This window comes from Mytilus californianus, unplaced genomic scaffold (assembly GCF_021869535.1).
Source record: "Mytilus californianus isolate M0D057914Y unplaced genomic scaffold, xbMytCali1.0.p SCAF_1, whole genome shotgun sequence".
Taxonomy (NCBI): Eukaryota; Metazoa; Mollusca; class Bivalvia; order Mytilida; family Mytilidae; genus Mytilus; species Mytilus californianus.
In genome coordinates this window covers 66,303,591-66,319,972 of record NW_026262581.1, presented here as the reverse complement: position 1 = coordinate 66,319,972, position 16,382 = coordinate 66,303,591, and the positions used below count along the sequence as shown (strand labels likewise).

The 16,382-nt window shown below is 35.1% G+C and overlaps 1 protein-coding gene across 12 annotated transcripts in view; it reads left to right on the top strand.

Moving 5' to 3' along the window:
• The window catches only part of LOC127722919 (TM2 domain-containing protein DDB_G0277895-like), a 122,398-nt gene that overhangs the window by 37,125 nt on the left and 68,891 nt on the right, over nt 1–16,382 (top strand). For 4 of the 12 annotated variants that reach the window (XR_007991776.1, XR_007991775.1, XR_007991781.1 and 1 more), the window contains exon 2: nt 12,468–12,555. The exons of 2 other annotated variants lie outside the window; for them this stretch is intronic. Coding sequence is in view for 3 of the 10 variants with exons in the window: in XM_052229366.1 (XP_052085326.1) it covers nt 9,965–10,019; nt 12,468–12,555; nt 13,180–13,343; nt 14,600–14,727 (435 nt within the window). In the remaining 7 variants the exon portion in view is untranslated. Of the gene's footprint in view, nt 1–539; nt 565–5,503; nt 5,643–9,892; nt 10,020–12,467; nt 12,556–13,179; nt 13,344–14,599; nt 14,929–16,382 lie in introns of those variants that run through there. 6 more of the 12 variants (XM_052229355.1, XM_052229376.1, XM_052229366.1 and 3 more) reach the window with 5 other exon arrangements.

The following is a 16,382-nucleotide window of genomic DNA, read 5'->3' as shown; positions in this document are numbered from 1 at the left end:
AACATCTATTTCAAATAACTACTTAAAATATTGGTACAATTTACACCCTAAATTGTCACCAAGTATTTACACCCAAATAAATCACCGACTATTTACACCTAGAAAAGTCACCGACTATTTACACCTAGCAAAGTCACCGACTATTTAAACATAAACTTCTCACCCAACCATTTACACCTAGAAAATGTCACCAACTTGCATCCGTAATAAATCATTGTTAATATAGGTGCAATTTCCTTACTTTTCCTATCATACTTAAATTCTCAGACTGTTAAATTTGGCGCTCCGTAACTTTCAAACCACAAACACTCACTGACCTCCGTAGTTGATCTTTTCAGTTTTATTTCACTGTCAGCCAATCACAGACGCTTTTACATGTGTTGGGCCAATCAGCAGCCATCTCTCTGTTTAGGGAAATTCCCGAAATGGCAAATCAAAATGTAAACATTGGAAGTTTTATGTAAATAAAGATGTTTTCCAGCTTAATATCAATAAGAACCAACATATTTATTCATCGTGAAAGTTATTACACATACAGAATAACTTAGGAACACATGTAAACAGGTTAATATCTCAAATAAAACAACAGAAATAAAGGTACCGGCACTCCGGGGACAAACTTGCAAATTTGTCACCGCGAGTAAATTCCAGTCATAACATCACTTGAAACACAATAGAATTCAATCATGACAATTTATATAAGCACAATCAGCATATCAAATACACTCATTTGCATAGCATATCATCTCACAGACATCTCCGTATTATTATTTGTACTTCATAACAACACAGCAAGATGTGTTCAAAAAGGGGGGTAGACCGCAATACAATATATTGGGAATGAACATGTTTGTGTGAGTTCACCTCACCCAGCGACCAAAGACAAACACTAGATTACAGTTTCCTGGCTTAGGAATATATTGGGAATGAACATGCTTGTGTAAATTCACCCAGCAACCAACGACAAACACTAGATTACAGGTTCCTGGCTTGAGAATATATTGGGTATGAACATGTTTGTGTGAGTTCACCTCACTTAGCGACCAACGACAAACACTAGATTACAGGTTCCTGGTTTGGGAATATATTGGGAATAAACATGTTTGTGAGAGTTCACTTCACCCAGCGACCAACGACAAACACTAGATTACAGGTTCCTGGCTTTGGAATATATTGGCAATGAACATGTTTGTGTGAGTTCACCTCACCCAGCGACTAACGACAAACACTAGATTACAGGTTCCTGGCTTGAAATATATTGGGTATGAATATGTTTGTGTGAGTTCACCTCACCCAGGGACCAACGACAAACACTAGATAACAGATCCTGGCTTGGGAATATATTGGGAATGAACATGTTTGTGTGAGTTCACTTCACCTAGTGACCAACGACAAACACTAGATTACAGGTTCCTGGTTAAGGAATATATTGGAAATGAACATGTTTGTGTGAGTTCACCTTACCCAGCGACCAACGACAAACATTTGATTACAGGTTCCTGACTTGGGAATATATTGGGAATGAACATGTGTGTGTGAGTTCACCTCACCTAGCGACCAACGACAAACACTAGATTACAGGTTCCTGGTTAAGGAATATATTGGGAATGAACATGTTTGTGTGAGTTTACCTCACCCAGCGACCAAAGACAAACACTAGATTACAGGTTCCTGGCTTTGGAATATATTGGCAATGAACATGTTTGTGTGAGTTCACCTCACCCAGCGACTAACGACAAACAGTAGATTACAGGTTCCTGTCTTGAAATATATTGGGTATGAATATGTTTGTGTGAGTTCACCTCACCCAGGGACCAACGACAAACACTAGATAACAGATCCTGGCTTGGGAATATATTGGGAATGAACATGTTTGTGTGAGTTCACTTCACCTAGTGACCAACGACAAACACTAGATTACAGGTTCCTGGTTAAGGAATATATTGGAAATGAACATGTTTGTGTGAGTTCACCTTACCCAGCGACCAACGACAAACATTTGATTACAGGTTCCTGACTTGGGAATATATTGGGAATGAACATGTGTGTGTGAGTTCACCTCACCTAGCGACCAACGACAAACACTAGATTACAGGTTCCTGGTTAAGGAATATATTGGGAATGAACATGTTTGTGTGAGTTTACCTCACCCAGCGACCAAAGACAAACACTAGATTACAGGTTCCTGGCTTAGCAATATATTGGGAATGAACATGTTTGTGTGAGTTCACCTCACCCAGGGACCAACGACAAACACTAGATTACAGGTTCCTAGTTCAGGAATATATTGGGAATGAACATGCTTGTGTAAATTCACCCAGCAACCAACGGCAAACACTAGATAACAGGTTCCTGGCTTGAGAATATATTGGGTATAAACATGTTTGTGTGAGTTCACCTCACCCAGCGACCAACGACAAACACTAGACTACAGATTCCTGGATTGGGAACATATTTGGAATGAACATGTGTGTGTGAGTTCGCCTCACCTAGCGACCAAGACAAACACTAGATTACAGGTTCCTGGTTTAGGAATATATTGGGAATGACCATGTTTGTGTGATTTTGGCTCATCCAGCGACCAACGACAAACACTAGATTACAGGTCCTTGCTTGGGAATATATTGGAAATGAACATGTTTGTGTGAGTTCACCTCACCCAGCGACCAACGACAAACACTAGATTACAGGTTCCTGGCTTAGGAATATATTGGGAATGAACATGTTTGTGTAATTTGACTTCACCCAGCAACCAACGACAAACACTAGATTACAGGTTCCTGGTTCAGGAATATATTGGGAATGAACATGTTTGTGTGAGTTCACCTCACCCAGCGACCAACGACAAACACTAGATTACAGGTTCCTGGCTTAGGAATATATTGGGAATGAACATGTTTGTGTAATTTGACTTCACCCAGCGACCAACGACAAACACTAGATTACAGGTTCCTGGCTTGGAATATATTGGGAATGAACATGTTTGTGTGAGTTCACCTCACCCAGCAACCAACGACCAAAACTAGACTACAGATTCCTGGCTTGGGAACATATTAGGAATGAACATGTTTGTGTGAGTTCACTTCACCTAGCGACCAACGACAAACACTAGATTACAGGTTCCTGACTTGAGAATACATTCGGAATGAACATGTGTGTGTGAGTTCGCATCACCTAGCAACCAACGACAAACACCAGATTACAGGTTCCTGGTTTAGGAATATATTGGGAATGACCATGTTTGTGTGAGTTCATCTCATCCAGCGACCAACGACAAACACTAGATTACAGGTTCCTGGCTTGGGAATATATTGGAAATGAACATGTTTGTGTGAGTTCACTTCGCCCAGTGACAAACACTAGCTTACAGGTTCCTGGCTTGGGAATATATTAGTAATATATATGTTTGTGTGAGTTCCCCTCACCCAGCGACCAAGACAAACCCTAGATTACAGGTTCCTGGTTTAAGAATATATTGGGAATGACCATGTTTGTGTGAGTTCACCTCACCCAGCGACCAACGACAAACACTAGATTACAGGTCCTTCCTTTGGAATATATTGGGAATGAACATGTTTGTGTAAGTTTACCTCACCCAGCGACCAACGACAAACACTAGATTACAGGTTCCTGGCTTAGGAATATATTGGGAATGAACATGTTCGTGTGAGTTCACCTCATCTAGCGACCAACGACAAACACAAGATTACAGGTTCCTGGTTTAGGAATATATTGGGAATGAACATGTTTGTGTGAGTTCACTTCACCCAGTGACCAACGAGAAACACTAGATTACAGGTTCCTAGCTTGGGAATATATTGGGTATGAACATGTTTGTGTGAGTTCACCTCACCTAGCGACCAACGACAAACACTAGATTACAGGTTCCTGGCTTGGGAATATATTGGGAATGAACATGTTTGTGTGAATTTACCTCACCCAGCGACCAAAGACAAACACAAGATTACAGGTTCCTGGCTTACGAATATATTGGGAATGGACATGTTTGTGTGAGTTCACCTCACCAGGCGACCAACGACAAACACTAGATTACAGGTTCCTGGCTTTGGAATATATTGCGAATGAACATGTTTGTGTGAGTTCACCTCACCCAGCCACTAATGACAAACACTAGATTACAGGTTCCTGACTTGGGAACATATTGGGAATGAACATGTTTGTGTGTGTTCACTTCACCTAGCGACAAACGACAAACACTAGATTACAGGTTCCTGACTTGGGAATATATTGGGAATGAACATGTGTGTGTGTGAATTCGTCTCACCTAGCGACCAGCGACAAACACTAGAATACAGGTTCCTTGTTTAGGAATATATTGGGAATGAACATGTTTGTGTGAGTTCACCTCATCCAGCAACCAACGACAAACACTAGATTACAGGTCCTTGCTTGGGAATATATTGGGAATGAACATGTATGTGTGAGTTCGCCTCACCTAGCGACCAACGACAAACACTATATTACAGGTTCCTGGCTTGGTTATATATTTAGAAATGAACATGATTGTGTGAGTTCACCTCACCCAGCGACCAAAGACAAACACTATATTACAGGTTTCTGGCTTAGGAATATTATAACGCTGCCTCCCTGATGTTAGAGTCGGCCACCAGAGATCACAGGTTACATAGAAAAGGGATTTTTTAACTGGTATTATTTATAACTGTAAAATGTAAGGTCCAACGTCTAATTGGAATACCGTCGAACCAACACTTTACAGCTTCGTTTAACCTAGATTCTAGGGGTCTATCTATTGTAAATATGATTGAGAAATAAAACAAATAGCATATATAACAGTTTTGATTATTTATTTGACAATTATAAACGCGGATAATCTGGCTGGACAGGCTCTGTCATTGGTCTGGTTGGGTCCCAGGTTATGGTTGGTCTATCTTATTTAATCTATATATATAAATTAATCATATATACAACAATCCAGAGTCACCACTCTGTTAACTACAACTAATTTCCAAACTACTGAGGTAGCGTATAGCTCGAACAGGCTTACAAAGGTGCTTCAATAAAAGAACACTTGTAAAAGTATGTAGCCTTAAATCAACAACATCTATTTCAAATAACTACTTAAAATATTGGTACAATTTACACCCTAAATTGTCACCAAGTATTTACACCCAAATAAATCACCGACTATTTACACCTAGAAAAGTCACCGACTATTTACACCTAGCAAAGTCACCGACTATTTAAACATAAACTTCTCACCCAACCATTTACAACTAGAAAATGTCACCAACTTGCATCCGTAATAAATCATTGTTACTATAGGTGCAATTTCCTTACTTTTCCTATCATACTTAAATTCTCATACTGTCAAATTTGGCGCTCCGTAACTTTCAAACCACAAACACTCACTGCCCTCCGTAGTTGATCTTTTCAGTTTTATTTGACTGTCAGCCAATCACAGACGCTTTTACATGTGTTGGGCCAATCAGCAGCCATCTCTCTGTTTAGGGAAATTCCCGAAATGACAAATTAAAATGTAAACATTGGAAGTTTTATGTAAATAAAGATGTTTTCCAGCTTAATATCAATAAGAACCAACATATTTATTCATCGTGAAAGTTATTACACATACAGGATAACTTAGGAACACATGTAAACAGGTTAATATCTCAAATAAAACAACAGAAATAAAGGTACCGGCACTCCGGGGACAAACTTGCAAATTTGTCACCGCGAGTAAATTCCAGTCATAACATCACTTAAAAATACAATAGAATTCAATCATGACAATTAATATAAGCACAATCAGCATATCAAATAGACTCATTTGCATAGCATATCATCTCACAGACATCTCCGTATTATTATTTGTACTTCATAACAACACAGCAAGATGTGTTCAAAAAGGGGGGTAGACCGCAATTCAATATATTGGGAATGAAGATGTTTGTGTGAGTTCACCTCATCCAGCGACCAACGACAAACACTAGATTACAGGTCCTTGCTTGGGAATATATTGGAAATGAACATGTTTGTGTGAGTTCACCTCACCCAGCCACCAACGACAAACACTAGATTACAGGTTCCTGGTTTAGGAATATATTAGGAATGACCATGTTTGTGTGATTTCACCTCATCCAGCGACCAACGACAAACATTAGATTACAGGTCCTTGCTTGGGAATATATTGGAAATGAACATGTTTGTGTGAGTTCACCTCACCCAGCGACTAACGACAAAAAGTAGATTACAGGTTCCTGGCTTGAAATATATTGGGTATGAATATGTTTGTGTGAGTTCACCTCACCCAGGGACCAACGACAAACACTAGATAACAGATCCTGGCTTGGGAATATATTGGGAATGAACATGTTTGTGTGAGTTCACTTCACCTAGCGACCAACGACAAACACTAGATTACAGGTTCCTGGTTAAGGAATATATTGGAAATGAACATGTTTGTGTGAGTTCACCTCACCCAGCGACCAACGACAAACATTAGATTACAGGTCCTTGCTTGGGAATATATTGGAAATGAACATGTTTGTGTGAGTTCACCTCACCCAGCGACTAACGACAAAAAGTAGATTACAGGTTCCTGGCTTGAAATATATTGGGTATGAATATGTTTGTGTGAGTTCACCTCACCCAGGGACCAACGACAAACACTAGATAACAGATCCTGGCTTGGGAATATATTGGGAATGAACATGTTTGTGTGAGTTCACTTCACCTAGCGACCAACGACAAACACTAGATTACAGGTTCCTGGTTAAGGAATATATTGGAAATGAACATGTTTGTGTGAGTTCACCTCACCCAGCGACCAACGACAAACATTTGATTACAGGTTCCTGACTTGGGAATATATTGGGAATGAACATGTGTGTGTGAATTCACCTCACCTAGCGACCAACGACAAACACTAGATTACAGGTTCCTGGTTAAGGAATATATTGGGAATGAACATGTTTGTGTGAGTTTACCTCACCCAGCGACCAAGACAAACACTAGATTACAGGTTCTTGCTTGGGAATATATTGGGGATGAACATGTGTGTGTGAGTTCGCCTCACCCAGCGACCAACGACAAACACTAGATTATAGGTTCCTGGCTTGGGAATATATTTGGAAATGAACATGTTTGCGTGAGTTCGCCTCACCCAGCGACCAACGACAAACACTAGATTTCAGGTTCCTGGCTGGGGAATATATTGGGAATGAACATGTTTGTGTAAGTTCACCTCACCCAGCGACCAACGACAAACACTAGATTACAGGTTCCTGGCATGGGAATATATAAGAAATAAACATGTTTGTGTAAGTTCACCTCACTCAGCGACCAACGACAAACACTAGGTTACAGGTTCCTGGCTTGTGAATATATATGGAATAAACATGTTTGTGTAAGTTTACCTCACCCAGCGACCAACGACAAACACTTGATTACAGGTTCCTAGTTTGGGAATATATTAGGAATAAACATGTTGGTGTGAGCTCACCTCACCCCGACCTTGGGCAGTGTGTAAGAACACAACGTATGAACGAACTGTGCAAATCAGTTGAAAAGGGTCTGAATCATCAAATCGGTACTAAGAACAAAAACAAATAATAAAGAGGCAAATGATGCGAAGAACCGATCTTACATTAACTGGAAGTTAGTGAAAGCCAGTCTAAAGCCCAATTTCAAAAAAGAAATAAATCATGTTCTCGCAGACTAAATATGGATTCAGAACACTCCCAAAGAATTAAGACTTCATGAGCAGTATCGGAAAAGCATGACCGTGTAAAATGCCTAAATATTAGTATCAACAGGATGTAGGACCATAAGTGTTAATGCATGATAGATACTCGTGTATAGTTATGAAGCAATGAACAATAAAATCAATGTTAGCGCAGATAAAGTCAAAGATGTAACTCATGCTAATCTAATATCCAAATTATTTAATTTCTACATGTACAGGCAAACGTTCAAACCAAATATTTGTATGAATAAAAAATAGTTTTTGCTCAGAACGATTTGTGTAAGGAAGTTCCTGACTTAATTATATATCATACATAGATAACGTTCATTAAAATGTAAAACGTTACTACGGACTCGTGTACTGAGAACGAGTTAAGAAATGTACACACCGTTAGAAGAGAACAATTTGAAATTATTGATAGTCTTAGGTAAATATATCATCATTACATTTCTCTTGTAATTGAATTTAAACGGATTTTAACTAAGTTTTGCCAAAAACTCCGATTCATACCTATAACCTGTCGATAAACCTTATTGCCCTTACATAGATGTTGTCCTGGATAAAATTAAAAGCTTAAATCTTCTCATCATAGTTTAAGGAGATGTTTCTAATATATTTATATTTTATCATTACAGAAAAAGTACTTTTGTGTTAATTTGACCTGTTGACACAATTTGTAATGCATTTCTGTTATTCAATGTTTACTTATTTTGTGTTATATCTCGTCTTACTATTGATAAGTATTTAGTATGACGAATAAAATGTTCACTTCTGTACTTGAACTATGAATAACAAATTAATTTTTTAAATAAATTTCTGTACTCCTAACAACAAAGTTATTATATTTAAATTTACCTGTGTACGTTACTTTATTAAAGCCATTTTGTCTAGGTTATAGTTGTCTTTTTGACATTGAAACATCTTTTTTATTTATATTGTATCTTACATTAAACTTATTCGTTCAGTGTATATTTACTTGTTTTTGTGTATTGTTTTTTTTTTTGATCGAGCTAAGCCATTTGAATTGATATTTTATTGTATGTCTTTTTATGTTGGAATGTTATACCACCGTTTCAGGTTAGGGTGAAGGTTCGAGCCTGTTAAAACGTTTAAACCCGCTGCATTTTTATGCACCTGTCCTAAGTCAGAAGCCTGTTGTTCAGTGGTTGGCATTTGTTGGTGTGGTTTATAAGTGTTTCTCGTTTCTCGTTTTTTATATAGATTAGACAGTTGATTTTCCTGTTTAAATTGTTTTACACTAGTCTTTTTGGGGCCCTTTATAGCTTTGCTGTTCGGTGTGAGCCAAGGCGCCATGTTGAAGGCCGTACTTTGACCTATAATTGTTACTTTTTACACATTGTGACTTGGATGGAGAGTTGTCTCATTGGCACTTATACCACATCTTCTTATTTATATTTATATAGGATACAGCAAATTTTATTACATAAGAACACTTCTGTTTGATAAAATTAAGTATGTGGAAGTGAAGTCAAGAGAGTTGAAAAGTCAAAACAGAATCGAAAAGACCATTAAAAACACGTAATTTATCTAAAACATCCAAAGAGTTTTTTGTTACAGTATCGGTACCAAGTTTATTGCGACAGATGCGCACATCGACAATTAATGTCTCTTCAGTGATGATCAAGGCAAAAATATTTGACAGTTCTAAACAAAATACTGACGTTAAAGTACTAACAAAACACAAAAGGACCAAAAATAAAGCCAAACAAGGCAAACACATCATTTGTTTTTGTTTCGTTTGGGAAGTTGTTCAGGAAAACAATGCAGAAAAGATGATATAAATCCATATTTTCCTTGATGACGAAATAAGAGAACATAAAAATACATTTTCAGAAAAATATTACAGTTAGCCCTAAAAAAATATTAAACAAAAAATGCTTACGGTAGAACATCGCTTATGTCCTCTTGTCGGTAAACTAAAGATAAAAAAGAAAATGAGTGAAATAATACGAAATGCACAAGTCATCTTTGAGTACAATTACGCTCCGTTCAAATATGAAATGTAAAAATCATGAGTGACGTTATCTTATGTTATTAAAAGGTATGATATATGCAGGGTATCCAATCTAATTTAATGACATCCTGGTGTAATATCTGATATTATCTATACTCAAATATTTTGAAATTACTTGACAAAACCGTAGTCTATTTTTCATATCCTGTAGTAAGGTGTTATATCAGTTTTGTTTTCTTTAAAAGTGGTTAGAGAAAATAATCATGGATCTTCTACGCCGTATTTTGTATTCTGCTCTTCTGAATTTAATATTCAGCGGTAAGTATGGATCATCTGTTACTCCAAAAGTTTTATCAATTATCTTTTAGTAGTAATTTGTAACATAAACAAAGTATGAACATATGAATATAATGCAATACCTTATTCTTGTGTGTCACTTTTGTTTCTCTTCCAACAGTCGTGTTTAAATCATTTATTGTTTTTATTTGACTAGCTGTGTGGCATTTTATTCCACTTATAATTATAGTATATAAGCCATATTCATGTAAACATTTTATCAGATTTCTCTTACGAATGTTAAGCTTAACTTATTTGAAAAACTTGTGATACGAAATTCTCGATATATCAAATTTAATATTAACAAGTCTAAATTGAAAACAACGTTCAAACGTATGATTGCGTTGGATAAAAACTGCAATTTTTATACGTGTGCATGCAAAACAAATTTCTTGGTAGAGGGGTCTAAATACAGCACACACAACATTTTCCAAAAGACCAAAAACGTGAAAAAGTATACTTTAACAAAACACATTTGACTAACGGATGTTCTTAAACCCTGCTGACTACCATGGCGATTGCCAAATTAACAGATCACCAGATGTAACAAAATGGATCTTAATTATTAATTTAATACCAAACAGAAAACAAGAAACTTGCAGAAAATATAACATACCGCAAACATGAGGTGCAAAAATTGGTACACCATATCCGGATTTCGACAATTAATGTCTCTTTAGTGATGTTAGGAATCGAAACGGTATTTGGAAGGCCATATAATTTACCTCAATTTAGAATAGACTCTTGAATTTTGAAGAGTCGAAATAGGATGAACGGATTTTATAAACCCAAAGGTAAATATAATACAAGACCAAACGAAAAAATATAAACAAGTCTAAAAAGTCATCTTTGATCTAGTTAAAGAACAAGTAGAATAACAATGTGATTTCAAAAGTTGTATTGATCGTGTGTCATATCATATCCAACAACTTTGTTGTTTGCTTAATATCCAGCGGAAAATGTTACAGAAATGAAAGAATTAATAAAAAAAAAGAAGGTTCTGCAAAATTCTATTGACAGAGAAAAGGGTGGAAAATATAAATGCAAAATGAAATCACATTCACATCTGCTCTGTTACACAATTATTGAATTTTGATGAGTATGATACAATTATTTAACAACCACAGGGATATGATATTCACCGAGGCAAACGGCCGAGGGTAAATGTCATATATCTGGGGTTGATAAATCATTGTATCAACTGAAATCAGAATTCAACAATTGTTTTATTATATAACTTTTTATCCTTCTCCAGTTTTCTAGTATTTGCTCAAGATACTTTTAAAACTGCTCCCTGTTTTTATACGAAATATATCATTTGCTTTTACACCTGGTAATGTTCATAAGTTGAAAAGTTTACTAAAAAATTTCACTGAAAATAATAAGAAGAGAAAAAATACACCAAAAACAAGAAGAAAAAAAAAAAAAGGGAATTTACTTGACGTCATAAACCTTCGTCATTGACGTTGCCTTGGAATATCTATATTTAGGTACACAGACGCTGTTCCAAATCTAATATTAACTTCTCGTGATTTTTGCCGCAGTGAATATAATGTTTTATGAAAGAGGATTACCTATGTTTTTGAGAAAACAGAAAAATTATAGTCATATGAAAGAACTATTTATTTCATTATTGCAATGTACAAATTAGTTTAAAATTAAATCGGACGCAATTCTACAATTTTGGCTGTTCTTCACCGAAGGTCTATATTTTTTTATGAAACGTTAGTAATATTGTTTTGAGAAAACTCAGATTAAAGTTGAAACTAAACACACAAATAACGGTTATGCTAAAATACGTTGATGTCGAATGGTACTGTTGTATGAGAGGATAAGACGTTTTAAATGTTAAAAGACGAATCACGGACATTAAGTGATAATAATTGAGCTGCGATGCGATATTGTTGTATTCATGACAGTTTAATGTTAAAATATAGGAAAGTACCAAAATGATCCTGCATAGAATGGACGAATATCTATCTATCAACTAATGTATGAGGGCAACAAATATTTCGGTTACATAGTAACTGGTCACTATGTATCATTTGTTTTGAAAATTGCCATCGGTAATGTAATTGTAGGTTCTGAAATTATTAGACATAGTCTGAGTTGAGTGGTTTCGTCACCAACACAGAGATATGTTTCAGTGCGATAATCCAGATAACAGACATGTGTAGAGAAGATTGTTTGTATGTGTGTGTGTCTTTGGGGGCTAGTGATCTTGTCTGTTTGCTATATCGATATGTGGAATACAAAAGCTACATAGAATAATATGGCGCGGGATCATGGTTAAAAAATACTTATTTATGTATATAAATAAATCGAATTATGTATGTACATAAATCAAATTATGTATAAGCAATGATAACAATTTTACGCGGACTTCAATACCTGTCACTCTGACATAAATAAGGAATTGATATTTTTCAGTTTTGGAAGTTAATGGTGAATACTGTTACTATGTCTACTCATATTACTATTATAATTCTTACTATGAATGTGATGGAACAACAAGTAGGTATGTAACATTTTTGTTGTGTTTCTTTGCTTATTTAATCTTTTTGATATATGTATTAAAAGTTTTATTCTACAGGTATTAACTGAAATGTCCTTGTCAATGATATAAGTATCATAAGTCTTTGTCTGGGTTGCACAATTATTAAAGAGGAAGACGGGCGGTTTTCTGAATTGTGTGATCAATTTACATTGAAGATGTGGTCCTCATTTTCTGTACTTGTTTAAAATTTGTTATGGATAATTATAAGATGGAAAAACCCATGCAATTGTAACTAGCAATTATGATATAGAGAGTAACAGTACATTTGGCAAATATTTTCTACGAGACAGTAGTTTTTTTCCTTCGCCTTGCTATTTATGAGAAATCTGACATAAATTATTGCAAACTAGCCATTTAAGAGAAAATAGTTGCGCGGTGTCTGATTAACTTCCAGATGCAAAAAATAAATACATTTCTGGACACTATTATAATTCTGTTCATGAGAAATACATATAACTTTCTTTGTACTAGACTGATACGTTGGTTATATGGATCAGTATAACTGGTTTATATATCTCATTATCTGATTCAAGTATTGTTCTTATATTCGTATATTTATTAATACTTTTACATTTGCCTTTTCAGTGGTTCCATAGCCGGTGCAGTAGTAGGAACTATCATTTTTATAGTTATCATTGTTGGTATTATTGCTGTGTGTAAAAACCATAATAGAACAAGAGTGACAACTATTCACAACACCCCTCACACTGGCGGAACTACTGTTATCACACAACAGCAACAACAACAAGGTAATCTTAATAACAGATAAGTTATTACTTGGTTTTCATTATTATGAAAAAAATGGGTTTACTTCTGGAATCGATGCATATTCTTGTTCACTCAAAAAGTTAGAAACATTTATAGAGATCTGCATGTATGGTTGGTATGGAAAACATGTTCAGGTTGTTAACACTCGTAATAAGAAAACTCTAGTATGTCATCAAAGCCAAAAACCAAAACATAATAGTTTGTTTACGAAATTTAATATAAAAATAAGGAGATGTGGTATAATTGCCAATGAGACTACTCTCCACCAGAGACATAATGACATATAAGTTAACAACTATAGGTCACCGTACAGTCTTCAATAATGAGCAAAACCCATACGGTATAGTCAGCTATAAAAGGCTCCGAAATGACAAAAGTAAAACAATGCAAACGAGAAAACTAACGGCTTGATTTAGATAAGATTGACCTTTTCTGTTTGTTTATCATTCTACATATCTTTTTACCTTTTCTCATCTTATTTATTTATTTGTTTCGGCTTTTTTGATAGTGTTGCTATTGGGTTTTATATTTAGTGTTTTGGACCTTTGAAAAAAAATCTATCAATCTTCATTGAATTTTAAAATAACATGTGTTTGTCCACTGGTAGTGAGTAACAGTATCAAGAACAATTAAAAATAATTCCATGTGCTAAAATATTCATTTCAGTTTACAAGCTTAAAGATCACATCGATACCTAACATTATAAAAAGAGAAAAATGGTTGATTAATGTCCGCTTTACCTCCAGAGGAAAAAATGACATACATATTTAGGACGACAATATAATTATGTTATTGAGAATTGATAACTTTCTTTGTACTAGACTGGCACGCTTGTCATAAAAATTCCTTCAACTGGATCAAGTAAATAAATAACATGTCTACTGAAAAAAAGGATCTATAGAAAAACCAGAACACCTACAAATCTTTACTAATAAGGTTAATGTGAAAATGTAGGCAATTTAAAAGATTAACCCCCAGTGTTTAAGCATCCCCTTAAAGAAAAAAATCTTGTAAACATGATATTTTTTGTCCAGGTTCCTTATCCCATTAGAGTTTTTTTACGCAAATGACGATTCTGTATGGATGAAAGTCCAATGTGAAAATCAATTTTCAATATGATTAGCTTTAAGACAGCAAGCATTTTAAGGACCGCTTTATTAACGTGTCAGAAAATACAAAACCAGTTTCCATTGTTTTTCTATTACATGTATATATCTCAATATTTTTGTCATTTCAGCTCCACCACCTGTGATGTATGGTCAGTATCCCCAACCAGGCGGCGTTATGTATAATCAACCACCATCCTATCCTCCGCCTCAAGCAAACCATTCACCACCACAAGAAAACTATCCTCCGAAATACTAACAGTTTATCAACTACTAGCAGACTATCAACCAAAATACCAACAGTGTTTAAAATTCATACACTACTAGTTCTATATTGTGCATTAACCTACTTTCCTCAAATTTTGTTATGAAATGTCCTTAATTTTCTTAATCACTGAGTGAGACATAACTCCCAAGGAAAGAATATATAATAAACGTATTTTGTTTAATGGATAAAGTTGTTCTGTGTTAGAAACCTGCTGATTTATTTAATTTAAAACAAAAATTAAAATCTTCTGATTTTGATGATAGCTAAAAGGAATATTTAATGTATCTATGAAGAGTTATTAACATTTTGTTTCTACAATAATGTCCTCTGGAATAAAATTGTTTCTACAATAATGTCCTCTTGAATAAAAGTTTGATATATATTTAGACATAAATAGCGTTCGATGAGTAGTTACTATATATTTCAGATTTATGAGGTTCCATCATTTTGAGCAAGGATATCGAATATGAAATTAACAAAAGCACTGAAAAAGTTGACTACCTTGGTAATTATTTTCCTGGATTGAGGACAAATTGTATTTTATGATATTTGATTTCGTTGTTTTGCCAAAGTGTGTATACAAGCCGTTTTGTACCTCGTTGAACATTTAAACTCGTGGGTCACTTTAACCAACGAAAATTGGCACCCAACGATTCATAATAAATCCTCGGTATATATTGTAAAAGTAACGTCACGTACGGACCACTTAGAAAGCTGTTTGAAATGGGTCGTCTTAATCATATTAAAAATATGATAGCCTCTTTGATTCAATAATCAATCATTAACGTCCCAATTGTACATGTATCAGCAAATACAAATGAGAATGTCAAGATATTTGTCATATATTTCATAGAAGGTTTAGTCATCAAGTAGAAAATGTCAATATCTTATTTTATATCTGCAGTATCATTATATCTTGTGTGCCAGATCGTTTTCACAGCTACATGTAGATGTCATTTGAATGAAACTGTCCTAAACAATTTCTAAAAACGCCATTCATATTCTTATTCGTTTTTCTTTACTAATTTTAGCTTTCATTTTTATTGTGTCTGTGCAAACGCATTTTTAAAAGATAGAAACGAAAGAATATGGGGTATCTATTCATGACACAAAATCAATACATGTACAGCAAAACAAACAAAAAGCAGAGGAACAGTGCTTTTATTGCTGTTCTTCATCTCACAGTGACAGTGAGGACTTCAACTCGGAGAAAAAACTCTCATTTCACTGCAAGTTTAAGACGGCCCCTAACACCGGTTTGAACTGATTTTTTTGCAAACTGAGAATTACGCCACAACGGTGAATTGAAGAATAAAGTCAAAGAGTAATATCATTAAGATAAATAAGGCAGAGAAATCAAACAATTACTTTGTTTCAAACAAAGCCTCAAAATTAGAGAATACACAAAGAGAGTGCACCGATCAAACAATAATTTCATTTCCAAAAAAAATTCATGAAAGTTAAGAAATGAGACAGCTTCTAACAAATTAAAACCAAAGATGCCAGACTAAAGCGCCTTTCGTCGCTCGAAGTCTTAACTGGAGCATTTTATGTTTAACTTTCATGATTTTTTTTTTAAATGGATCTATTGTTTTGATGGTGTACTATCTTTGTGTTTTCTCTGATTTTAAGGCTTTGTTGTAATA